Source organism: Sardina pilchardus, chromosome 3 (assembly GCF_963854185.1).
Source record: "Sardina pilchardus chromosome 3, fSarPil1.1, whole genome shotgun sequence".
Lineage (NCBI taxonomy): Eukaryota > Metazoa > Chordata > Actinopteri > Clupeiformes > Clupeidae > Sardina > Sardina pilchardus.
Genome location: NC_084996.1, coordinates 9,020,350 through 9,046,224, shown reverse-complemented (window position 1 = coordinate 9,046,224; position 25,875 = coordinate 9,020,350). Strand labels below are relative to the sequence as shown.

At 42.8% G+C, this 25,875-nt stretch overlaps 3 protein-coding genes across 6 annotated transcripts; 1 reads left to right on the top strand and 2 right to left on the bottom strand.

Annotated features, from left to right (window-relative positions):
• Positions 1-4,560: 4,560 nt before the first annotated feature.
• LOC134076070 (forkhead box protein J1-B-like) lies at positions 4,561-6,877 on the bottom strand. Its single transcript, XM_062531075.1, has 3 exons — positions 6,625-6,877; positions 5,909-6,468; positions 4,561-5,612 (listed from the first exon to the last, which is right to left on the bottom strand). Exons 2-3 carry the CDS (start codon positions 6,452-6,454, stop codon positions 4,902-4,904), a joined length of 1,257 nt encoding a protein of 418 aa, XP_062387059.1. The 5' UTR covers positions 6,455-6,468; positions 6,625-6,877; the 3' UTR covers positions 4,561-4,901.
• A 1,128-nt stretch (positions 6,878-8,005) lies between these two features.
• On the bottom strand, positions 8,006-19,446 carry mgrn1b (mahogunin, ring finger 1b). 4 transcript variants are annotated; one of them, XM_062531656.1, is made up of 17 exons: positions 18,791-19,446; positions 18,290-18,408; positions 18,110-18,198; positions 17,865-18,011; positions 17,493-17,610; positions 17,139-17,205; positions 16,984-17,027; positions 16,056-16,103; positions 15,885-15,953; positions 14,649-14,808; positions 14,275-14,384; positions 13,852-14,066; positions 12,638-12,752; positions 11,468-11,513; positions 10,835-10,939; positions 10,336-10,381; positions 9,907-10,030 (listed from the first exon to the last, which is right to left on the bottom strand). In XM_062531656.1, exons 1-16 carry the CDS (start codon positions 18,876-18,878, stop codon positions 10,341-10,343), a joined length of 1,581 nt encoding a protein of 526 aa, XP_062387640.1. In that variant the 5' UTR covers positions 18,879-19,446; the 3' UTR covers positions 9,907-10,030; positions 10,336-10,340. The 4 variants fall into 4 exon arrangements, with proteins under 4 accessions (XP_062387638.1, XP_062387637.1, XP_062387640.1 ...); XM_062531655.1 differs by having other exon boundaries at positions 11,468-11,517; positions 12,639-12,752; XM_062531654.1 differs by lacking the exon at positions 10,336-10,381 and having other exon boundaries at positions 8,006-10,030.
• A 667-nt stretch (positions 19,447-20,113) lies between these two features.
• Positions 20,114-25,826, top strand: ubald1b (UBA-like domain containing 1b). Its single transcript, XM_062531658.1, has 3 exons — positions 20,114-20,367; positions 20,813-20,869; positions 25,365-25,826. Exons 1-3 carry the CDS (start codon positions 20,260-20,262, stop codon positions 25,668-25,670), a joined length of 471 nt encoding a protein of 156 aa, XP_062387642.1. The 5' UTR covers positions 20,114-20,259; the 3' UTR covers positions 25,671-25,826.
• Positions 25,827-25,875: the final 49 nt, after the last annotated feature.

Below are 25,875 nucleotides of genomic sequence, written 5' to 3'. Positions count from 1 at the left end.
GTGTGTGTGTGTGTGTGTGTGTGTGTGTGTGTGTGTCTGTGTGTGTGTGTGTGTGTGTGTGTGTGTGTGAGAACATTTATTTTCGTTATCCTCTTACGTGTACATGTAATCGAGCTTTGGCAATAATGTTCATGAAACTTTCATGCCAATAAAGCTTTATTGAATTGATTTGAATTGAATTGAATTGAGAGAGAGAGAGAGAGAGAGAGAGAGAGAGAGAGAGAGAGAGAGAGAGAGAGAGAGAGAGAGAGAGAGAGAGAGAGAGAGAGGAGATTAGTGGATTTCTCTCCGGATGACTTTTATAGCACAAACCGCCCTGGTCCAGGTTCTGATTAAATAAGGATGCTGGCACTTTCCCACAGTTTTTGTCTTGATTAGACTTTTATTTATATCTTTGGCCTGCAAAAGCTCTCATTGTATTGCTTTGTTAAGGAGTACCCTCTTTAGGAACAAAATTACATTTGTAGAAACTTTTATTGATTCAATTACTTATTTAATTTCAGGTCAAGCGGAAATGTTTTTTTCACATATGAAGCCAAAGAGTCCTTTTGCTATATCCAATACTGTGTACAGTGATAAAAAGAACTTGAGACTGTAAATTTAGGCCAGCAAGGATTGGTCTCTTCAGTGATACATGCTGTGTGCTGTCCATACCAAGGGAGTCCCCGTAACCAACAAACTAACTGGATTTTATGTTACTCAAGAATAACAAACGGAGGCATGGCTTGATTTCCACGCCACTGGAGACCACATTAACTTGCTCTACATGTTTGACAGATCCTCCACACACCCTTTCACTTCTCTATGGACATCTGTTCGGCCCTCCCTCACCGCAGTCACAGAGAGATCATTAAGTATTAAGTTTGTGTGTTGCCACCGTGACGTGAGCGAAGACAAGAGGGTCTTCTGCTGGTGTCTGGCGCTTGCGTCATCAGAGGCGGCAGGCAATCAATCAGTCACAGATGAGTGAGGTAAGGGACGGCCGGCTTTCGGCCCACTGCGGCGTGAGCGCAAGTGTAGCAGCATCTATCTCATCATCTCCCTCCCTGTTTAAGGAGATGACTTGACCCTTCTTCTGCAGCAAACACCTGCTCCTCTAATCCCTCCAGCTGGCTTTTCTCCTCTGTTCCCTCAGCCCCCCCACTCACCCCCCCCCCCCCCAGCCCCGCTCTCCAGCCCCGCCACCCCAGCCCTGCTCCTCTCCCTCCAGGTAGCTGCCAGAGGCAAGAGCTAAGTCTCTCAAGTGCAGGCAAATCCTATCTAAGCACAGAGGGGGCTGGAAAACATGTTTTGATATGGAGGCTGACTGAGGCCAAGACGTATACTTGCACTGGCATCATGCACAAGCAGAAACCTCTGGAGAGATTTCCTCTGATAGACACAGTTAAAGGACTCTGTGTACACGTTGAACACTGAATGAGTGTATACCTGAAATACTTATGTAAAAGTTTATTGATATGTTGTCATAGGCCATTTCATATAGGCCTATCCGATTCCTTACTAGGTCAACTTCTCACATCTGCTGTGATCATAGACTGTATATAGTCTATGGCTGTGATAATCTATCTGTATCTATTTGTAGGTTCTTAAGCATGGTCCTCCACATGCTACGTTAAGCATATCATTACTTAAACCAATGTGTCTCTAATTACTCAGTCATCATTACATGTTTGAGATGACCCCGGTCTGAGTGCCCAGCTTACCAACTGACCTGTCTGGCAGAGAAGTGAAAGTGGTGCCAGCGCCAGCAGGATCCAGCTGGCTTAGAGGTGCCAGCTGGGCAGGTCACTCTTTTTTTTGTGTGTGCGGGGTCGTGACACTGGCGCGGAGACACCGTAACAGGCCGTCCAGCTGATCTGATCTGACCGTCTGAGAGTGACGTGGCCAAGACTGCTGTCGCAGCCAAAACCAGCGTCATATTTCTTGTGGGACTTCAGCAGTATCTGCTATTATTTGGGTATGTTCATTCACAGGTGACATGTAATACTTATGGCAGTTCCATATTTTCAGGTATATTAAGGCAAGGCAAGCAACAGGTAAGGCATGTTTTGAGCATTTCATACATGGGGCAATTTGCTGCACTTCACTGAAACTATCTGTGTCACTATCATTTCAAAATTAGGCTTATGAAAAAGATGTGAGCGGCCAAGTACTTTTTGGTACAGTGTGGAGTGGGGTGACAAATATGGACAGAGACAAAATACGTGCAACTGAAATGGTAAGACGTTCTTTCTTATGAGATTGCAATAGATTAAAGTATTGTGCCATGAGTTTTGAATATCTATATTTTTAATTAGTAGAATGGAATGCTTAGCTTTAATTACAAACAATGCTGCAAAGAAACGCACAATTACCAAAGTACCAGAGACAAGACAAGAAAGTCTTTTTCTGATCCAAAATAACTGTTCTGCAATATCACCACTAGGGGACAGTGCACTCAGTCATAAGGGCGTATCATAACCCAGAGCAGTGTGTGTGTGTGTGTGTGTGTGTGTGCGTGTGTGTGTGTGTGTGTGTGTGTGTGTGTGTACGGCTCTGTCATAACCCATGATAATGTGTGCATAGGTGGATACCTTTTACATAGACATCTGAAGATAAATGCAAACACAATAAACAATACAGAGATTTATTAAGGACATGTTTTTACACAGATACAAATGACAAAACAACGTGAAGGCTTACCTCTCCTTGTGTCTGTTCCTTTGCAGCACCCTAATTAGCTGTCTTCTGTCGGCCCATGGGACGGCAGGGCAGCTCTGCGCATGACCCACAGGCCAGAGAAAGTCATGCTCCTGATGAGGGGGGTAAAACAGGGGAAGGCTTCACAATTGATGGTACATTTGTGGAAAAATCTAAACATTTAAATGTAGGCTATAGCATATTTGAGATAGCAATATAGTGAATATTGGGATGCATGTACAGTATGTGCAAATGAGTGTGTATACTGTAGATCTTCCCATGCCTTCTCATGCACTGACACAGAACATTTGTGAAGAGCTTCCACCTGTCTCTCATTGTGTGTGTGTGTGTGTGTGTGCCAGTCATCTGTGGTGTGAGAGCCCCTGGAGTCGGTGTTTCACACTCCTCATATGCACGCACACTGCAGCCACCACACAGATGTGGGCTAACCGCTGCCATCCGGGACAGATGCATCCCCAGCAGACCCAATCTATTTTAATGAATCCCTCCGAGTTCCCCTCACAAGATGGCACACCATTTCCCTGCTCATGCTGCAGTCAGGTGTTATGCTACATGCTGTGTGTATGTGAGAGAGACATCTCATGTACTGTGCTTATATGATTTCCCTTCAACCTCTGGTGACATAACCTTGAAATGTTGTTTCAAAGAATTTACCACAATCAGGGAATAACAAACACCAACAGCAGGTATGACTGGAATTGGAATTTCTTTGTCCCGTCAATCATGAATAATGAAAGTTCTGAAAGCCCTAGGGACAAATGCCCCATATCAGTTTACATGACACAACACCAGCTGAAACCACCATCAGCGTGGCCACCTGCATTATTTTCCCGATTTGAGAGGTTAACATTGTAATAGCATTGCAACTGCAGTGTTAAATGAGCCCATGCCGTCAAAACCAACTTACCCTTTTAAATGGTTCAGTCAAAATTCAAACATGTGATATTCTTATTCACTTGTAAAGATACATGGCATTGTGTCCTCAGCCTCAAGTCAATTAACCACCAACTACCCGTCATTCACCTTCACATTCAGAGCATCATTTGTGAACACCAGAGTCTAGCACGCAAGATTGTTTTAGGGAGTAATAACCACACATTTACTGTAAGAGTACACTGTATCTGAAATGAGTGCAATCAATGACTCTGAGGTGCAGAAACCTGAGCAGAACCTGACTGTGGTGGGCTTGACAAGAGATGCAGCTCTTTCCCAGTTAAGATGGTGGACAGTTAAGCTGTCAGGGAAGCCAGATGCAGAAGGTTAATCATATAAAGTGCTCCTATTCATGTCGAGACAGGAGTTCTGCAGCCATCATTAGTGTGTGACAGCAAGAACAGGAATAGACCAAGTGGATATACAAAGATTTGGGAATTAAATCATGCCTCCTTCAGTACATCCTTGTTATATAAAGCTATTCATTAAGTCTACTCCTATATTTTATTCTGTAAACAAGTGAAGAGCTGGTAGCACATGTAGCACATTTCAAATGGGCCCACTTCCTAAACCTGCTCAGTCTAGTAAAATTATTTGTTTATTCATGCAAGCATCACAGCACATATTTGATAACTTGAAAAGTATAGTATAAGTATTGTTTTTTATGGAATGAAATCACAACGGCAAACATCCAATGTTACCATACTGCATCCAGAAAATCAGAACCTTTATAATTTTATACATCTGCTATTTACATTCCCACCCATCCTCCACCAAAAGTGTTATAACAAAAAAGCAAAAGACAACAAATGAAGAGTGCAGGAGATGAGGTGTTTGTTTTTCTTCTTATACAAATACTGAACATATATAAACATCTGAAATATTTTTGAACATTCCTTGAAAAATAAATAACCAGGATGCAAAAAAAAAAAAAATGTTAACCTGAAACTTCTAACCATACAATTTAAACACTCTTGAAAACACAAAATCTAGAATTTTGGACTTAATGGTTCTCAATGGACTTTGCAAATCTTCACTGTCATATAGTCATCTGATGCTCTCTCATGTTTCCCTGAAGAGGATACATGGCTATATATCACCAATTTCACACACTTCATAAGTTCCTTTTTCATATTGCTCAGTTAATTAATGCATTAACCAATTAATTGACTAGATAATTGCTTAATTGATTAGTTGAGTATCTTAACCAATTAATGAAGCAAAAACCTGTGCCAAAAAGGCCTCTCCAAGGTGGTATTGGCTCAAGTTTACACATGTAGGTAAGGCTCCATCCTGTCCCAGGGCTGCATCTCGTAGAAGAAGCCATCACAGACGCCGACTCCATTATCCACAGACACAGGCACAGCTTGGACCTCCTCCCGCAGGCAGTCCCAGGCGTATGGCTGCTGATCCGAGAACATGGTGAGCTCCTCGTAGTACTGTGGGGGAGTGACGGACAGGTGCACGCCGTGAATCTGCTGCGGGTAACCACCTGGACACTCGGTGGTGCCGCCAACTGCGCTCACCTCCACAAACCTGGGGGGCAGGGGCTCTGAACCAGCCACACACCAGTTCCCGCGGCCCGCAATGTGCCAGCCCGGCTGGAGATCCTCCATTTCTTTGCTCAGCGAGTGCAGAGCGGCACTCAGTTCCAGGTCGTCAAAGGTCTGCCTCGTTCTTTCCTCGTCACAGGCATCCGAGGCCCAAGCGTCTGAAGGCGCCCTCATCTGCTGCGCCAGAAGTGGAGACTTCTGAGCCCAGTTCTGCCCGTCGCCAGAATTACGTTGCTTGTGTTTCCTGACATACTGTTTGGGGAGAGTCTGATAAGTATTTATTCGTTTGCGCCTGAAGATGCCATTGACAAACATGTCTGCATACTGAGGATCGATCTGCCAGAACCCTCCTTTTCCTGGTTCATCTTTCTGCCTTGGCACCTTCCTAAAACACTTGTTGAGGGAGAGATTGTGGCGAATGGAATTCTGCAAAATCAATAGATATATTGGAGAAATCAATGCTTTGCTGGCCAAAGACATGTCAAAATGTATAGCAATGGTATGGACCCCATAGGCCTACTTTTATATCATGATGTAATTAACATGACACGCTTGACATGCTTTCATTTTAAAGGCTTTAAAATGACATGGAGCGTTAGTCTAGACACAACAATAAATTGACACTGAAATGTCTGTAGTAATGCATGTCTTATCAATTAAAAAGGCTTGCTCCTTTAACTGATATTGGCTGACAAATGTACATTTCATATCGAGTCCCTCACCTGCCAACTTGGCTCTGAGTGCCTGTAATAGCAGAAGTTCTCGGTGATCCAATTGTAAATGGCTGAAAGGGTCAATTTGGCTTTCTTGCTGGCTTGCATGGCCATACAAATGAGTGTGGCGTAAGAGTAAGGAGGTTTCACTTTGGAATTTGTCTTGAAGTCAACATTCAAGCTGGTGGCCCCTGTGAAGTGGTGATGATCGCCATGACTTGTCTCCTCCTGCTGAGGTGAACAGCTGTTGCCACTTGGGCTGACTGAGATGGAGGATGATGTCAGATAACCAGAGCCTTGTGGAGCACCAGTGGCAGCAGTGGGGCTGACTGAGGAGTCTGTGCTTTGAAGTTGTTGGTGCAGCAGGTTCTCTGGGTGACATCTGGAGCCAGGGAGACTCTCTGGGTTAGCACTGGGAATGGAAAACCCTTGAAGCCATTGCAGGCTAGTAAGGCTATCATCCTGTCCTGAGGTGGCTCTCTCTTCCTTCTGGTGGAGCATCATCCATTTCCTCTTGAACTTGGTAGCCATGTCCTGACAGCCTTGCACTGGCATTCTGAAACACCACACTATAAAAGCAAAATGGTTAGGTTTGGATCTCAAATCATACTGAATGAGCAGTGACATGTTTTTGATATGATATATATCAGCAATCAAAATAAATAGCAAATGAAAAAAAACGCCAAATGATAAAGAAAAAAAAAAAAGCAACTGGGTAAACTTACCTTTGTGTTTTCGAAACGTTAGCTAATATTAGCTACCTGTAGACTTTTTCAGTGGCTAAACTTCTTGAAGATGCTAGCCTTAGTTCTTGGTAACAGTTCACCCGTTATATTTGAATAAAGGTTGGCTGGTGTCTCCGAACTATTGGTGATAGCCTAGCACTTGTATTGAATTATTTCGTTCTTTCTGTTCTGGAACAAGAAAACAACCAAACAAAACTGCTACGGTCGCCTGTGGAAAACAATCAGAGAGACAGCAGAGAGAGCTCTTGAAACAGAACGCCAGGCGTTGGCTCCTAGGCAACCAGGTTTCGTCCCTTCACTCCCCCAAAGGGTTTTGTAAATAAACGAATATTCTATGATGACTTAGTTTGGAACGCTTTGCCGCGAGTAAAGAAGTCCTATGAATGAATGATGTAGCCATGTAGCCTACATCACCCCAACCAGCTTTTCAAACAATTTACAAGACTCACAGGCTATGAAGTGTATTTGTGTGGAGTATAAACCGGGAAAAGTATGACCCAAGTTATATTATCTATTTCAATTAGGTATTCAAATTATGACATACAAATTCAAAATAGGAATGACATAAAAACTAAAAGAAGAATCTTTATCTCACGAGCCTTGTCCTCTAAATGTAAATGCCGCGTTCTTCCCTATGGTTCTTCCACCTGCAAGACCAGTCCATCTTCACGCGCGATGGCCAACTCCTGCGACATCTAGTGGTTTGCTTGTGTAAATGGGTAACATTTGGGTGACAAGTAAACAGTAACTCCTCACTGACTGTAACACTCTTTCAGACTGGAGAAATAACTCTTAAGATACATCTATACAGTGTGTTTCTCTTTCACATGACATGTGAGATTCTATTCTTTACTGAAATGTTTTGACTGGAAAAACTCCACCCTCACTCCAGATATTGCATTTTGTTTAGTTGTTGTCACACCCCAAACCTGCAAGTATCAATGCAACAAGGATTCCATCTTTGAAATGCTCAACAAGACATTTAAACTCACAATTCTTCAACCACCTTACCGTCGAAGAGTATTTATATTTTTGACACATCAATTGCTGTATGTTATTGAAGGTTGTAGGTAGGCCTACTTGAAAATGAAAAATGGATTACAATATCACTCATAAGGATAATACTCAACTCTCTGCATCTCTCTCTCTCTCTCACACACACACACACACACACACACTGTTCAAGCTATGTAGCAAACTTGGATTTTTACTTGATTATCACTATGACAATCAGTGTCTTGAGGACTAATGGGTTAAGTAATTTCAGATTCTTTGTATTTTCCCCAAAGAAGTAAAAGAAAACAATGTATTAAGAAAGTAATGATAAAACCACCAACAAGACTCTGAAACTACAAAGTCATTACTGAAACGTTAAGCTTTATTAGTTTTCCACATGCCTCTACACCAACTAGGACAAAAGTATCTTGAGCGTATGCTTTAAACAATGAATGACCCAAAGCAGTATTACCCTGGATACCAGGTCAATAATATTTAGAACAGGAACAAGAAGGCACGGTGTATCAGTATACTGAGATGGCACATCAGAATAGTCTAGCCACTGTGAGTCTAAAGTGTGAAATTAACTATAAATAAGCCCACGAGTGAAATAATCTGGTGCTTAAGATTCCTGTTACAGCTGCAAAACAAGAGAGGTTTCTGGTTAATATTGGGAGAGAGGATGTGTCAGTAGAGATAAAAAGCTGATACACAGGCTCTTACAATGGAAACTTTGTGAGATGCAGTTCCTTTCAGAAAAGCATAGCTTACTTCATTAAGATAGTGCACAAAGCTTAACATTAAAGCATATCACACCTTGTTATTACAGATGAATTACATATTCATAATTATTATATAATAAAACACTGCTGTGGAAATAAATCAGTATTATCCAGTTTAGAGTTCACTCACATACTGTAGATCTGTACATAATCAATTATTTTTAAAAAGGCTTTCTTATGTGCTTGACAAGTGGTCCTTTCACAAGAATACAAAAGCCCCAAGCAACAAGTAGCCATGTTTGCTCTATAGAAAGGCACATATACCTATATGAGTAATGCTACACTTACAGGACTCGGGACAGTCAGTAGACTCAGAGCTACTCGGAGGTACGGTCGCGGCAACACAACCGTGTCCTGTTACACCGTTCACTAGTTTGCTTTTCGCTTTTGAATTGATGTGCGTAGCAAACTGGACCAATATTCACTGGGAGCTGAGAAATATACTGCTGCACACTGTCAAGTTCAACAACACTATGTTTCAGCCAGGCAGCTAGGAAAAAGTAAATCAGTACAGTTGCAATCAGCTTTGACGCCACTTGTGCACAGACGTCAACGTTATGTCAAGAATATACTATACAAGCATACCTAATATAAATAATAATAATAATGATAACAATAATAACAACAATAGGAGTTCAGCTGCACTGCCTTATCACACTTCTCAAATATAAACAGTTAAAATGTACACATTTACAGATAACACTGAAGAATTCCACTAGATTAACTTTACATACGCATTACATATGAGAGAAAAACAAAAACTTGACAAATGGATTAAACCATACCTTACAAAATGAACCTAATCACAATAACCTAAAGTAAGAAAGATGGGCATGACACAAATCTTGTGACCTTGACCAAATTATTTCTGGTCCTGATGAAAATCCATCCTACCCAACACTAGGGCAGTGGTGCATACCATATGCTGAAATAGACTGGTAATTAACCCTTCATCTTATTCAGAGATGAGAAACAAAAGCTTACAAAACTCACTAAGTGCATGTTTGTGAAAGGTTACCTTCAAAGAAAATGAGAACTTCACCAAACAGATTTTTAGTTTTTACATCACTACAGTTGCATAATGCCACTCAGTTAGTGAGGGACACAGCTATAATTAGTGTCATGGGTACCTCCAAACCTCGTCAAAAAGGGCGCTTTAGGGCAGTCTACTTTCTTAAAAGGTTACCATGATGAATTTCAGCATGAACATCCACTAGCATCTCCAGTCCACAGGTCATGCCAACAGTAGTCACCAGACATTTACAGAAATTCAGTCTTAGGTGGGGCAGAACTTGACTTGCTGGCGCGGACAAAAAAGCGAGATCCCTAGCAGCGCACTCATGCTTGATCTCCGAAAGGTTCCACATTGGATAGGGAGGAGGGAATGTTCTGGAAATGTACAGTAGTGAACTGGGAGAGAGGAACGCTGGGGGAATTCAGACACAGAGAGGTGTTCATCTGGAGTCTGGGGTGGTAGGGTGGGGGGTGGGGGGTGGGGGGGTCAAGCTATTCGTCCTCCATGTGCAAACTGCTTAGGGGGCGCAGGAGAGGCTGGCTGGAGCAGTTGGTACTCTCGCTTTTCAGACTCTCCGTGGAATCTGACGACCCTACACAGACAGAGGAAACCAACGTGAACAAGCACTCTCACCTTTACACATTTCATTACAGTATAAATCACTGGAGTGACACACATGTCTTCCTTTTACAACGATTTGCAAAAATGATTTCACTACAATGCAACAATAAAGGGCGACGCCCACCAGACATGGCGTGATGCGGCAGATGTTTCTACTGGGCTTTCCTCCGTTAAAAACAATGGAGTTCTAATTTTTTTTCTTAAGACTTCATTTTCAACCATCAGTCGCAAGAAAGTAAAGGGAAGCAAGAGTGAAGGAGAAAGCCTACCACATACCAGAGTTACTCTTCCATGCCAATAGAGCAGGACTCAGGACCTAAAGCTGTCCAAAGCAAGGCGGGAAAAGGAGATAGGACGGCAAGGGGGTTCAGTTAGGAAACACAGAGGAACAACAGCACAGGTGTTAGAATGCCAAGCCAGAGTACAGAAGGCCAATTAGGAGAGAGGCGATTGCCAGAGAGACAGGTGAAATCTTGTGTGAAGCGCCGATAACACAGTGTGCTTACACAGAATGACTAAAGCAAGAGAGAGAAAGAGTGACAATTCTTCCTGATAAAACACAAAACACACACTAGCTTACACTGTTCAACACACACAAACACACACACACACATGGTTTTCTTTTGTGACTAGTATCAACATAAAAGCTATTATGAGCGCATAGCTTCATTAGATCACCCCTGTGTGTTTCTCTGGGTTACTACTTTTCTACGCGTTGTTTCAAATATGTAATGTGTATTAGAGTGTGTGTGTGTGTGTGTGTGTGTGTACACACCTGGGAGAGAAAGGTCTTCGGCAGGGTCACTCTCTGTCTTGGTCAGGCTGCTGTGCTCGCTGCTGCAGTCCTGCATTATCTCCTGTTCAGACAGCAGACCTTCCTCTGCAAGAGACAGCACAGAGCATTACTCATACATTTCCCCACTCCCCTACGTTACCATGCATTAGCGCTTAGCTAATTAGCACTGGAACTTCAACACATGTTCAGCTAGAGTGCTACAATCATTGGCTACAACTGACGTCACATCCTTCAAATTAATTGGCCACACTTTACTTGGAGAGTCCGCCCACAGACTATGTACAGATGCTCAGATTATATCTGTACAATTTATGGTTACGGTTCAGGTTAAGGGGTGGGTTGGATTGGTCTACAGTGATGTTTGGTCATTGTTCAACAGCAATTTTTGAACTTGAATCTGAACAGATGATCTGGTAAGTCTCTGAGGGGCGGACTATCCTAACAAAAAAACAGATGATTCGAATAGTGAATAACACAGTAGCAGTGCAATACATTTAGCTAAGCGCATTAATGAGGGATATTCTGATGATGGACCGTTTCAGTGCAGGGACACATGGGTCTGTCTGAACACTAGGGCAGGACAGTCAGCTCAAATTAGTCCCATATACTCACCATCCTCAGGAGTAGTGGACTCTGGGACGTCCTCTGCTCCACTGATCTGCAGGGAAACAGGAAGAACAATCGGGGGATTGTCACTATAGAATGTCCCTTCTATTGCTTACGGGGCTTAAATCAAGGAAAATCTCTGAAATTATCAGAAACCTTGCAAAGCTGTTACAATGCTGTACAATGATCTATTTTTCAGATGTTAAACACTCTGGCCCAAGCCTGAATTGAGGCACAGTGCCTTAGCGCTTTAAGCCCTGTGCCTTTCTGAATGCAGAGTCAGTGTCAACAGTACACACAGAAAGCACCAGACTGCTACCAGACACCTCAGGGGATGCAGCCATTCATCACAGCTAGAGTACAAGAATGTGATTCCAAAAGAGTCGACAGGCTAATTCATCACAGAAGGCTGTACTGTTCAATGTACTCTATGCCAAAGATGAGGATGGGTCCTGAGGGATGTCGAACAGTGGCTATGCGAGTCCTACGCTTGTCCCTTAAGGGTACATGGCAACTTTTTTGGGGAAGTTAACTTTTTCGCCGGCCTACTCCATAGCTAGAGAAGAGGTTATGTACCCTTTTCTGTGCATGTAGCAGGCTATTCTGGCACCGTTAGCCTAGCTTCGCAAAATTCACTGGAACTGGGTTACAACCGTTAGCCTACAGTTCCCTTTTAGATATAGATTAGGCCAACTGGTGTAACCAATTTCCAGTGAATAATGCTAAGTTAGGCTAATGGTGTCTGACTGGGTCATTGCATGCACAGAGAAGACAACAGTAGGCATCCTCTTAGCTAACTTAACTACTTAACTTAGCTCTTAGCTAACTTAACTACCTTCATATCTACTATTCAACTTCCTAAAGGGGATGATGCCTTAGTCTGCCATTCTAATTCAATACAATTATTGCCAACCAACGAATTGCTCCTTGATGTCTTCTAGTTGCTGGTTCAGAGTGCGTACTCCAAAAAATCTCCAGTGTTTGTGCTTAGTCCTGGCTCTTGATATGTGAAGTGATCGGAGTTATTAGTAGCATTCCAGTTAATCAACGTGTGCAAGGAGTGGGAGGAAGGGGTAGAATTTGATTGGCTGGTGAGCTGAAACGTCAACAGAATTTTGGACTGTCCCATAAAAAGGTGTAACAGGGGCTCAGGGTCCAGGGAGCAAGGACACTGACCTCAGGGGGCACAGGGCTGCTGCTGGAGAGGGTGGCGTGCGGCTGGGCGTCCGACAACTCCGACAGTTTCTCCTCGTCCTCCTCCTGAATGGGTGAAGATGGGGACCGAAGGGTGCTGCAGGAAAGACACACACACACACACACACACACATACACACACAAACACACACATTGAGGGGACATGGACACTGCTTTGTAACACACTGCCTCCCTGTGGAGTCTGGTGTTTTTCCTCTCGCACGAGAAGGACAGGGACCTGCAAAGTCAACGGGATGAATCATAGGTAGCACTGCGGAGTCATCAGTCTGCTGGATACAGGATGTAGTGTCCTCTGGCAGAACCTCTCAGACAGGCCTTGGCACCGCCATCGTTCTCCCCTCGCCCTGGCCTCGGGCCAACCGGTGGAGATGACAAGAGGTGAGACGAGCCACCACAGCAATGTCAACACATAGCCACAGCGCACACGCTCAGGACAAAACGCCTTCGTCTTATCCAATCCACTCAACCATAAAAATTAGAGAACCATGGGAGGAATTGTGACTTCGAATTACCATACAAATAACCTCATCACTGGGAATAGAGAAAATGGGGGGATTCCAAGAACACAGATTAGTGTGAAGCCTGTCTAAATGAACTCAGAGTCAGTGAGGGGTGAACATCCCAAACAAAACAACCCAACAGCTTTGTTTATCAAGGAGGATGAAGTCATACGACTCTTCTATCTTTTTCTGGTAATTTCTCCAGGTTGTATTGCCTGGTATCATTTCAGGAAGGGGGTCTCTGTACCTTAGCCCGTGTACATGGGCCAGTCCAGTGCTGGTGCAGGGCACAGCAGGTCAGCAGCGGTGTGAAAGTATTGGACAAGAGGGTGACGTGTGACATTTTCTGATGATTCATCGCTAGTGCCGGTAAAACTCTGTGTGCTATGTATATATTTGCTTGTGTGCTTTTCCAATAGGGAAGCTTGCTTTGCTGTTTTTCAGTTGCAAGAATTTAGTAAATTTTTGAAAAATGTATCTGGTTTACCAGTTAGTTAACTAGAGTTACTCTTTCCCAGGTTTGTCACTAAAACACACACTTGGGAAAACTCCAACGTTTGCATCACGTAACAGCTAATGTTCTGACTGTCCCGCAGACGCTGCTGTGATTGCTTTCGAGGACATGGCATTTCGAGTTTGAGATGGGCGCCATCGCAGAGATACAGACAGACTCACCTGTCAGGCGACTTGCTGACTTTGCTCTTCTGCAGAGCGCTGTCCCCCGGCAGCTCCGAGGGGCTCAGGGGCCGGCCATCGCTGCCCACGCCGCCCGAGAAGTTGATCTCGTCGTAGAGGGGGGCTGAGGGGATCCCCGGGGACACGGCCCGCAGGCCGTTCATCGCCTCCAGCAGAGAGATGGGCTCAAAGCCCGGAGGAACAGAGTCTGAGCTCTGGGATGAGCAGAGAAAACACACACACACACACACACATACACAGGCAAAAGTGAGCTAATTTACCAATGTCTGTTTCTTATCCATGTTAACAAATCTTATGCACATCAAAAAACATAGCAGGTAATAGACATAGACTTGGGTTTTGTCACAAAGCTGTAAGCGTCTCAACATTAAATGTAGAACAGAGTTAAGACTAGACCCGTACGGAGTGTTCGTCATGGTCCATGGTCTGGGCCAGCACAGGGCTGAAGGAGACTGGAGAAAGGGCCCCAGCCTTCTTCCTCACCGCTCGGATCTGCAGCAGGGCTCTAAACGCTGGGGAACACAACAGGAAGGCTTATTAATCACTACATATACGACAGGCTGTGCACTGTACTGAAGCTATTGTTCCTCACTTAGAAGTAGCTTTGAGGGGGGGAAATATGATAGTATTGCTTGTCTGATAGTAAATGCTTATGTCAGTCATCACCCCCCGCCCCCCCCCCCCCCCCTCCCCACCCCCACCCAAAAAAAGGACTCCCATTGGCCCATGCTAAATCGGGGAGACACAATGCTGTGGTGAGTCTGGTGTTTACTTACGCAGGCGGCAGATGGGACAGTTGTTGGCCTGGTAGCGCAGCGTGTCGGCGCAGGAGTTGCACAGACACAGGTGTCTGCAGGGCAGGATGAGCGTGTCCCGCAGGTCAGACAGACACACAACACACTCATTGCTGTTGTCACTGTTCTCGTCATCCAAAGGCTGCGACAGAAGCAACACAGTCAGTGAGGCTGTTATTTACATGTGGGCGATACGACGGACACAAAGCAATACAAGGAACGCGCGTAGGAGTGAGTTTGGTAAAAGGGTGAGCTGTGATTCAACCACACAGACACACAGACACACACACACACACACACACACACACACACACACACACATCTGTTGTTAATGCTCTCATCAACCAAAAGCTGGGAGAGAGACCACACAAAGGGCCCTAATTTGAATAATGGAGAAAGTGCAAAGTCTTAAGTCTAACTAAATCTACTTTCATAACTAGGCTAAATCTATTTGTTACTTCAACACCACCAAGGACCACAAAGACCTTAGCAAAGACATTGGTGAGTCACTTCAATGCGCCTACATGCCACACGATAGTTTTAGTTCATGCACAAGGACTTTGTACCTTATCAATCATTTAAACTAGAGCCAGGTGCCTCGATATCCTCACTCATGTGTTAGTATAGGTTAAGGTCACATGGTAGGGCAAGCACCGACTTGCAGGCGGGGCTTCAGTGATGTCACTATCTGTGGCTAATTGGTAAATGAGCACCTGTCCTGAGTCCCTGGCACACAATTAGTTTTGCAGGCATTTGTAAAAGACTGGTGGCCTGTTTTCCCCCCTTGTACGTTTTCTCTATGAGCAAGGCAAATCTTTTTCCTTTAGATTTTAAACCACCACAACAAAACCATACAACAGAACATCTCAACCTAACTGGCTATTCGGGAGGTATGTCAAGAGCTAAGGTAAGGCACCTCTCACTGGAGCTCTGCCAAAGCGGACACACACACACACACGGTAGGCTGAGGTTCTACTTCCAAATCTGTACATCACGAAGGACCAGCATGTAGTTTAGCATTTGTGGTTTTGCATCATGTTGAGTTGTGGTCTGGACGTCAGCTGATAAATATACCCTAAACAGCAAAGCTTTGCTTAGTTTGGATGCTGCGTCTAAGCCACTTCCGAACACATGGAATGCCTCTTGTCCAATCAATCATTTGAGCGAACCAAACTGTGGAAAGAACACAAGAGGACGCTTGTGGAAGGGAATGTTCACCTTGGTCTCTTGGTTATTTTTGTTCTCAATCCCATAGATCTCCTGCAGCAAATAGCTCACTCGATCCACCTGTGGGGAAATATGGTTGGTTGAGGGATCAAAACTGTCTGCCAATCTTTATACAAAGATAATCCAAATGTGCATTTGTCTACGAGGTAAGAAGATACTCACAATTTGTTTCTGCTTTAAAGGTTTCACAGAGAAGCTCCCATCCATGTGCTGTCAACCAAAAATGGGGCACACTGGTTAAGCTCCTATTTTTACACTACAGTAACATTTGAGAGAACATCTAAATCAGTGGATTTCAAAGCCTACGCGCTCAGTCTCAGATGGTTCATTATAGGCAAAAAACAGGGTCAGCAGATTAAAATAGTTGAGGAGGGCAGATCAGCAATGAAAGGCAATAATAATAATAAAAAAATAACAATAATAATAATAGAAATAAAACAACATTGTAGCAGTGCACACCCTGGCATGCAAGGTGAAACACAACTACCAATGTGCAAAAGAACCGCACTCACTCGTTCATTATCATACTATTCTTTATTTTAGCACCATGCCTAAAAAAACAAACACGTTTCGGTGTCAAGACGGCTTGACGCCGAAACTGAGGACGGCTTGACGCCGAAACGTGTTTGTTTTTTAGGCATGGTGCTACAATAAAGAATAGTATGATAATGAACGAGTGAGTGCGGTTCTTTTGCACATTGGAATAGGATATTTTTAACTCGCACCCAAAGAAGCAAGGAGATATCTTGGAGTTTGAGCGCGCCTCTCTCTGCAACACAACTACCACCACAACAAGAGTAATTCAACAACGCCACCAACACTATGCCAACGGCACAGACAAAACACAAAAAAGACATTTCAGCATTTCAACACGCGAGATATTTTTCTGCGGTTTCGTTTGGAGAGAGAATATACGATCGCTGGCTGACATTTTCACTTTTAACGTGTGACAGCTTTAGTGTTTACATTTGTTCCTTCTGTTACAATCATGTTCTGCAACTGTTAACCACATGAACCACAACCATGACTAGTGTGAAGAGTCCAGTAAAACAAACAGAAAATGTCCTGACAATTTTGACTGTAAACTCACTCTCTCAAAGGCTGCCAGCAGTACATGGGCATGTCCTAAGCAATCTGCAAAGAAAAAAAAAATATTTTTAAAGTATATCCACACAAAAAAACAAATAGCACTACAGTTATCAAGGTGTCACTATCTCATTGGAAAGGCTTCACATAAGTACTTACCATCCCCCTCATCTACCACTGCTTGGATGACCATGGGGAAGACGCCTCGATCAAGATCAAAATTTAGCTAACAAGAATAACACAAACAAAACAAATTAACCCCCCCGAAAAACAACACTGGACTGTTTCATGTGTGTGTAAAGTGCATAGGCTACTGAATATATTGTAATGCAGTCATTGCGGCACTTGAACTATACAAGACACCACCTATGTAAGCACTGACAGATTGCATGCATACTGTGTGCTCTGGCAGCATACGTGCAATGACTCCACAGGAGCATTGATTGACTCTCCGTACCTGTCAAGGTGAGCACATCATGCTTAATCGACAACTATTGTATGACCTGTACTCACATCCTCCTCCTTCCATTCATCGAAATCGATTTTGAAAGACGGCAGAGAGAACTGCTGGCTCACTCCTCTCTTGTAGTGGACCGTTTCAGACGCCATAGTGGGAACCTTTGAGGTGTATCTGGTGAAAAGCATAGTCACATAACCGCATTTAATAATGGTCTGTACAACACATCAAAAACTTAAGTGGTTACAAAGAGCATTTACATATCAACGCCTACACATTGGTGAGGAGAACACCACTGCTTACAAACACAGCACTGTTTCACTTTATGTAACTCTAGTTAAAGAGATTGCTCATCTGAAATACTAGTTAAACAAAAAGGAACTCTGGATAGCAAGAGTCACTGCTCAAAGAGTAACTTGTATCCTTACACAGCCATTCCATTGCTGAATTCTTCAAAAGCCTGGCAATAGATGCTGATGGCCACCCGTGCATCTGAATCAAAGGTGAACTCCACTCCATATAGGACCCTGGGCTTGCCCTCTTCTTCTGTGGGACTGTCCGCATCATCTTTGTACCTGAAATGAGAGACAACGACAAAGAATCAGAGACTGCTAATAGCATGTATAAATTAATGCCAATACTGACAGTCAAAAATCAAAGGAAACCATCTCACCTTACAAGACGCAGAGAATCTTTTCTGATGTTGACAAGACTCCTCAAAGTTTTGACTGGCTCATGAGGAGCCGGTGTCACATATGGGAACTAGAAGTCAATGAGACAAAGATACAAATCAGGTCACATCACCTACAACATCATTCTTACACGACACACATGAAATGGGTGTGCTTTTTACCTGTACAGGTCGATTACCAAGGAAGTTCAAATCCATATTTTCCCCAAACAGGTACCCTTCTGGGTGGGGTGTGTCAAATTTCTCCCCTCCCATGAAAAAGTGGCTGGCAAAATAGTTCCCTTTGAAAGACATAGCAAACGTCAAGACCAAGTAGCCAACTGATTTTGGGTTTCACAAGGACAATTGTTTTGAACTGTGGGCATGTGCTGGTGAGACTGCTAACTGTTTACGTCAACTGATGCAACACAAAGGTACTATCTGTTTCAGAATGGTTTGACACAGCTGTATCGTCACAACATTTTAAGGTAGCCAGTTAATAAGGTAGTCCCCAGTACATCTATAACACCTTCATTACTTCCAGGGCCTGAACAATAATAAATTGATGCTAGCATCATGGGAGCGTGGTTTAGCTAACAACATTAGGCACACTGATCATACATGAAAGCAAGGCTAAACGTTGCCAACACGTCAACATCACAATAATGTTACCATCATGCTTACCTGATTTAGGTGGAAATCTGTATGCCGAATTAGCCTGGATGTCAATATCCTCAACACCCGCGATCCTCCGACTAAGTATTGAGCCCATTTTGTTCTTGATCTGGCTAGAATGGCAATGAAGAAACCCCCTCTAGCCAGCAAATAAGCTAGACCGAAATCTGATTAGCGTTGTGGTTATCTGTAGAAGCTAACGTTAATGTTAAACGTAGCTCAACTGGCTATTTGATAGCTAGCTTGTTTGGCTAAAGGGATAACCACCAGTTATGTCGATTCGTTAACATACACCCGCCTGTGTTGACAAAATATACGACAAGCAGGTCAAATTGATTCGTGCAGTCTCCACTTAATTCGATAGTGAATAAGCTCAAAAAGATCTGACGGTAAAACGATAACTTACAGGTTAAATAGCGATAACGATGTTAGAGCAATGATTCTTCTTAGGTTAGCTACGTAAGTAGCTAATTAGCTAGGTAGCCAGCTAATGATTTGGCTAACTAGGGAACAGGTTAACGTGAATCCGAAGTCGTACGCTTCCGTCTTACTTCTCGAGATTTAAATTTTGTGTTTTGAAGTACTATTATGCTGTTAACGACAGACGAAATGCAACCGAAACATGGCAAAAAAATTAGACGCCAAAGACGGAAAAGTCTAGTACACCGCCGTGTCTTACCATGAAACAATATGATTGGCTGAAACTTTGATGACGTAGAAAAAGTAGTCCAACCCTTGACAAGAACATCAACGCACCTCCTACCGAAGTATCTTTGTAAACATTAGCTTGATCATGTAATGGTATTCTATCTAGGCTACACGACTTTGACCGCAGATTTTTCCTTTGCAAATCCGTGCATTTACCTTATATTTGAAGAGCGCAGACTTGACGTGGGATATCAATTCTTTGGTTATATTATGTGTGGATGTTATGTTTTGAGAGCAAACACGTGTGAATGATTTTCTGAATTCTCTAAAGAGCCTATACTACCAGGGCAAATTACACACAATTAAACGAATACATTCCTGTAAGGGGGGTGGGATATCTATGAGCATGCCCATTCAAGACTAAATCCTATATAGAACTATAATATATATAACTAATCTGGTCGCCTAACTAATAAAAAAAAAATATATATATATATATATATATATATATATATATTAGTTAGGCGACCAGCAAATAGCTGATAACAATTTTGTGACATTGCATTGTTTACTGAGCTAATGACTTTTCCTATAACGTTACAGAAACACCTAGTTGAGATTATTGGTTGATGAGGATTTGCAAACATAGGCTCTAGCCTACCACAATGATCCTTTCAGTTCACTGCAGTCAGTTGTCAGTCAGGGGGCGCCGAGGACACTAGCCTACTTAAACATTCGTTGGTTCAACCGGCAATGGTGGATGGGTGAAAAGACGAGACCTTCAACCTCGTTTCGTTTTTAGGCTTCACTGATACTTAAACATAATAATTATGGATGAATTAAAACACCAGGTCATGATTAATCAGTTTGTTCTTACTGCTGGCTGTGCGGCAGACCAAGCAAAGCAGCTTTTACAAGCGGCACACTGGCAGTTTGAGGTAAGGACACGCTTGCTCTTTTTCTGTTTACATGAAGCTGGCAGAAATGTGTATGTTTCGAGAACCCGGAAGGTTAGCCCTAGCAATACTTGATGAATTTTAACAAAAATAAGAATGAATTTGAATCGTCTAATCCAATGACCCACGTTGTAGGCTACACTCCTGCACTTAAAACATTATTGGCAATAGGCCTATACAATTTCTCTTGATATCAGTAGCTGAAGTAAAAAGAACTTGCAAGTCACACCAACACTGTCATCTGCTAATGTTATGATATGTTAATGGAAAAAAAACATGTAGGCTAATGTAAGAATTGGTGGTGATAATGTGTGATTTTAACTAGTATGCAGAGCAGATTTTGTAGCTGTATAGCAAGAAGTTATCATGTTAGTGTTATATCAGCTCTCGAGTGATTACTCAGTCGAGCTTTTTTCGGTTATTGCAGACTGCTCTCAGCACATTCTTTCAAGAAACGAATATACCATACAGCCACCATCAAATGGTAAGTATAGCCATATGCGTTCTTGGCATTATAATTTGTTGTTGTGTTTTTGGCGTAATTATTGTTCTTAGTGGTGATAGCAATATGTATAAGTTGCCTAGTAAAAAGCCTTCTTATAAAAATGAAAATCCGTGTCTCTGTCCGCCATGTTGCGGAGCACGCGTCAGACAAAAATAAACACAGACTCTGCCCACGCTTATTGTACTGTTTGAGCCTACTAAAGAATTAAACATATTTATACAACATCAAGGTCAAACCTCTGGTTACCCTACGAAACTTAGAAACCCTTGATTCACATTTAACGCAGACTGGCCAAACATCTCAAAGCTAATTCAAGCTTTCATACGTGTTCTTAAATTGTGGGGGAGGGTGATTCCAGGAAGGAGAGAGAACATTTTGAAACTGCTGTGTTTACATCCGTGGTGGTGTAGTGTTAGGTTGCATGCAGCGCTATGAATGAAATTCAAACGCCGAAGTAAACTTAACACTTTAAAAGAACATGTCCCCAAAGATGATTTAAGCAAGTTAGACAACAGATGTTTTATTTTCTATCAATTTTAACATCCAGTGTGCTGCTTACAATTCAATTGACTGAACAGCTTTGAGATCTGAGGACATGCACAAAGGGTGTAATAACTTAAGACTGACACTTATTGTGTATAGTGTATAGTTAGTTAGTTAATCGATCATTACATGCAATATGCTTGAATTTCTGAGTGACTCTAATTAGGTGTACCTTTTTGAAAGAATGAGTATTTCAGTTTTCCATTTATTATATGACTTTGCTACAATTGCTCAGTTCACACAGGGGCTGTAGTCTGGAAACATCAACTTCACCAGATTTGTGGTTATGGAGGGGGGTTTTGGTTGGTGGGAAAAGAGGAATCACTTCACGATTCACCCCAATGTATTATTAAAATGGCTGCTCAAAGTAATTATGCAGCATACATACAGGGAACCATTAGAAGCCATTTGTGGAAGACACCCTCAAGGGAAATGGTGTTCACAATAATGTTTGGTGTAGGTTACTAGTCTAATAGCCGCATACAGCAGTTTTGAATCTCTACAGAGCTTATCTAATGTCTGTAGCTTTGACACTACAAACAACCTGAACGCAACTGATACAGACTACAGTGAAAGCATTGCAAATCCATGTAAACCATGGTTGGCTAAGAAACTTTTGCACAGAACCTTATATGCAAAGCACCAGAACATGCACTAGGCAAAACTTTTTCACTGGAAAAAAACAAAACAAGCATTATGTAGCTTCTAAGCCAGAATTAGAACAAAAGTAATCCTTTTTTTATTTGTGAACCTTTCTAGCAAGGTGAACATTTTAAGGGATTATGCCATTGTTTATTTGTATAGCCTTGGTTCTGATTTTGTGTTTGGTTTCTTGTCTGGTTGTCTTTAAAAAATCAGACAATTATTAAGATACAGTATAGCATACTTGAGTGTCCATAACACGACTACTACTGCTGCTGCTACTACTACTACTACTACTACTACTACTACTACTACTACTTCCACTACCACCACCACCACCACCACCACTACTACCACCTGCCTTGTCTGTCTTTGTACATTATTGGTGAAGAGGATGAAAACACAATAAAGCCAGAGGGTATGAGATATGGGAGCTTGGTATGATGTCCCAATCATTGTTTGCGGGTGCAGGCATGTATTTAAATTTATGTAAATATGTGTGTGTGACCCTATGGATGGATGAAACAAAAATACAGAATACAGTCCAAACTTCACACAAACATTAGACATACAACTATAAAACCGGAGTAATGAAGTGGCTTCATTTTAGTTCAGGATGAAGAAAGTGTCAGTAACAGAGGATTTGCAAACATGGAGGCCTATGTTGCAGCTTGTAGGAAACAAATGTGTGTTGAGAAACTCCCTGTGACAGCAGAGGAGGAGGAGATCAAGTGACACAGTTCACACTTTCAGCTGAGCCCTCTAGTTGAGTCAGTGTTGACATCTGAATTCCCTTGATCAAAAAAAGTTTGTTGCATTTTGCATTCTTCGTACTCTCTCGGGGTTGTGCTTTCTGTCTCTTTGTTCTTCGTGGTGCTTAGAAAAGTGTTTTTAGAAAAGCCAGCAATCTGTAAGCCGTTTACAGGCTTGGTGTCTGTTTTATTATCATGATGAGTACGATAGCCATTTGGAGCGTAATTATTTTGAGGAGTTGTCAAATGTCAAGAATTGTTAGGACCTCTTGCAAGAAACAAAGAGGTACATTTTTGTTCCTTTTTTAAACCTCTTACCCCCTTGAAAAATGGGAAACGCTTAAATGAATGTTTAATGGAAAATTAGATAACAGATCTTATCAGTTATCTCATTAGTGTACTGTACACCTGAGTGATTGCTGTACCATGCCCAACGTTTTCACCATTGAACACTGAGCATTTGTTTTGTGAAATACTGAAACCTTAAAGGCACCTCAAGATAATGGCGCATAATACATTAGCCCCCGTGTGTGATCATTGACCTGGAAGTCTCGATCTACGGCGGAAGTGTAGATGCATGTTCCTGTAAAGAGGAAGTGGAGTTCTGAAGTCAGCATGTGACACACAGAATGTGGGTGATGGGTATTTCCCCTCTCTCCCCTTCGGGGGTTCTTCTTCGTTAGTCATTTTCATTCACTACAGCTTTGTCATTATCATGTGTGGTCTTTTGTCTAAAAGGCACATCCGAGGGTATTCTGATACAGACCCTCCGTTATGGCTTGATCATCCCATTCTTCAGCTCATCTTTGTTGTGTAGGCTACTGGTGTTGAACAACTATTGTTTAAGGTAGGCTAAAGGGAATAAGGCTGTAGAAACATGCAGACTCAATATGCAAATGATCGGAATCAGAATTATTGGAGAGGGAGTAGAACAGTATTGCAAATAGAATATCTGAAGCCAAGCAGGGCTGGTGTGTAAACGATAATATCACACTATATTGCTACAGGGACTACACAGCCGTCTATCCTGCATACTAAAACATAGGAACACATTCAGTGTTCATTAGTGAAGAATGTTATTTATTTACGTTACCCTTTAGAGATTGTGAAATGAAAATCTGGGTGTAAACAAACCCTTTTGTACATTGTTGTGGGCATTATACAAAACAATGCTTCGTTTGTTTTGAATGGACACTGTTTTGGGCAAACAAAATGGAGGGCATTTGTAACACGGCCAGAATACCATTGTTCAAACAAATGCAAAAAGGGAAAAAAAGTTTATAGTGAATAGTCTCAGCTGTGTTTTCCTGGCAGAATTCCTTTGTTTTTCCTCCAGTTTTCATGCCACAGTAGTCATCTTTTGAAGGCTGTACCTTGGTGCTGTGAAACGTGTGGTTAGTGTCTTTGTTCAGACGCCGCTCTTGAGAGCATCTCAGCAGGCATAATTGCACACTGGTGTGAAAGTGACAATGAAAAGTGTCTCTTGTCTTTTTCCCAGAAAAAAAAGTTACATCACACCAGGGAGGACTTGTCTCTTTCTGCAAATAGAGAACTATGGTTTACTACTTTCTCTTGGCATTTAGTAGCCTATGTTTTGAATTATTTCCATCCATTCTTGAAGTCCCAAATTTTCTCTTAGAGTTGTAATTGTGTTTTGACAAGTGTAATGACCAGAAATGATTTTGATGGGCATCTCTCTTTAGAGATGTGGACACCTGTTTCCTGTGTGTAATTCCTTAGGACAAAAAACATGTCAGTCATGCATGCACTGCATGATCAAATTCTGCACAAAGCATAGATGTACGGATATCCTGTGTTCTAAAAACAGGGAATATCTGTGTGGACTCGGGAGTATGTGATGTGTATGTCAAACTACTAGTTTGCAATGGAGAGTTTTCCTTAGGTCATGTTTGGTTTGGCATGGTGGCTTACTGTTTTGCTTTGAGGGCATTGGCCCCTGGGAACATTTGTAGCATGCACTAAGAGACAGGAAACAGGAAGTAGGAGTACAGAGTCTTCATGTCGCACCCTGGAGCCAGCCAATGGGAGAAGCTGCAATTGCGCGTGAAGCATTGAAATTGTCCACAGAATTGTCATTTGATTCTGGTTATTGTCAATTTATTTGGTGACCAATGTTATGGTACAGTAATTTAGACGCATCGCATATAAACCACAGGGCAGTATTTTATGCTACAAAAAGTAAATGTATAGACCAAACCCATGTATTAACCACAGTGGCCAACAGCCAAAAGAATCGGATCATGGCATCATCAGAAAGAAGAAAGTAAATGCATTCCCATAGATAGCCTGCCACTGTGTATTAACCCAATAGCTGAAGAAATTTTGATAAATCAATGTATAAACCTAGGATAACGGGTAGGAAATAACGGTAAGGTCGCACATAGCATAAAAATGGCCTGTAATGATAGTTGAAAAGTATAGTAGGGGTGAATGAAAGGCTTTCACCATTTTGTACAGAATTTTCTGGAAAACTGCACTCTCCTTATTGTTGTCACTCTCCTTCCTCCCCCCCATAGATGTGCACTCCAACAAACACGCCAGCGACACCACCCAACTTCCCTGACGCACTCGCCATGTTCTCGCGCCTCAAGGCCTCGGAGAGCTACAACAGCGCGGGCAGCCCCCGGGGGTCCATGGCGACCTCCCCACCTCCTCAGGTGAACTGGGCCATGAGCCCCCCAGCCCCGAGCCCGCAGGGCCTGTGGACCGCAGCGCCACGGGCCCCCCAGACGGCCACCCCGCCGCCAGGCTGGCCCGCAGCCGTGGCCCCGCAGGCCGCTCCGGAGCAGATGGCCACCATGGTCATGGAGGCCGAGAGATGAGGGCCTGCGGCAAGGGAGGTTACACACTACTGGGAGGACCGTCCTCTCTCGGGTGGGAAGTGGGGGAGAGGGCCAGGGTTGGGATGGAGATCTATCTTTTGCCATGTGGATAAGCACTGAAGAAGAAGAAGACAAACCAGTATACAATGAAACGGGTGCGGGTGGGAGGGTGGGTGGGGGGTAGTGGGCAAAAGGACATGGTTGA

Bases quoted from the DNA above. Each gene is read 5' to 3' on its own strand.
- LOC134076070 (XM_062531075.1), bottom strand. From the start codon at position 6,454: ATGCCAGTGCAAGGCTGTCAGGACATGGCTACCAAGTTCAAGAGGAAA. The intron at 5,613-5,908 runs GTGAGGGACTCG...TTGATTTTGCAG, and splicing joins ACTCAGAGCCAAGTTGGCAG to AATTCCATTCGCCACAATCT.
- mgrn1b (XM_062531653.1), bottom strand. From the start codon at position 18,878: ATGGGCTCAATACTTAGTCGGAGGATCGCGGGTGTTGAGGATATTGAC. The intron at 16,104-16,983 runs GTGAGTTTACAG...TTTGGTTGACAG, and splicing joins TGCTGGCAGCCTTTGAGAGA to CACATGGATGGGAGCTTCTC. The intron at 15,954-16,055 runs GTGAGTATCTTC...ATTTCCCCACAG, and splicing joins CTTTAAAGCAGAAACAAATT to GTGGATCGAGTGAGCTATTT.
- ubald1b (XM_062531658.1), top strand. From the start codon at position 20,260: ATGGATGAATTAAAACACCAGGTCATGATTAATCAGTTTGTTCTTACT. The intron at 20,368-20,812 runs GTAAGGACACGC...CGGTTATTGCAG, and splicing joins CGGCACACTGGCAGTTTGAG to ACTGCTCTCAGCACATTCTT. The intron at 20,870-25,364 runs GTAAGTATAGCC...TCCCCCCCATAG, and splicing joins CATACAGCCACCATCAAATG to ATGTGCACTCCAACAAACAC.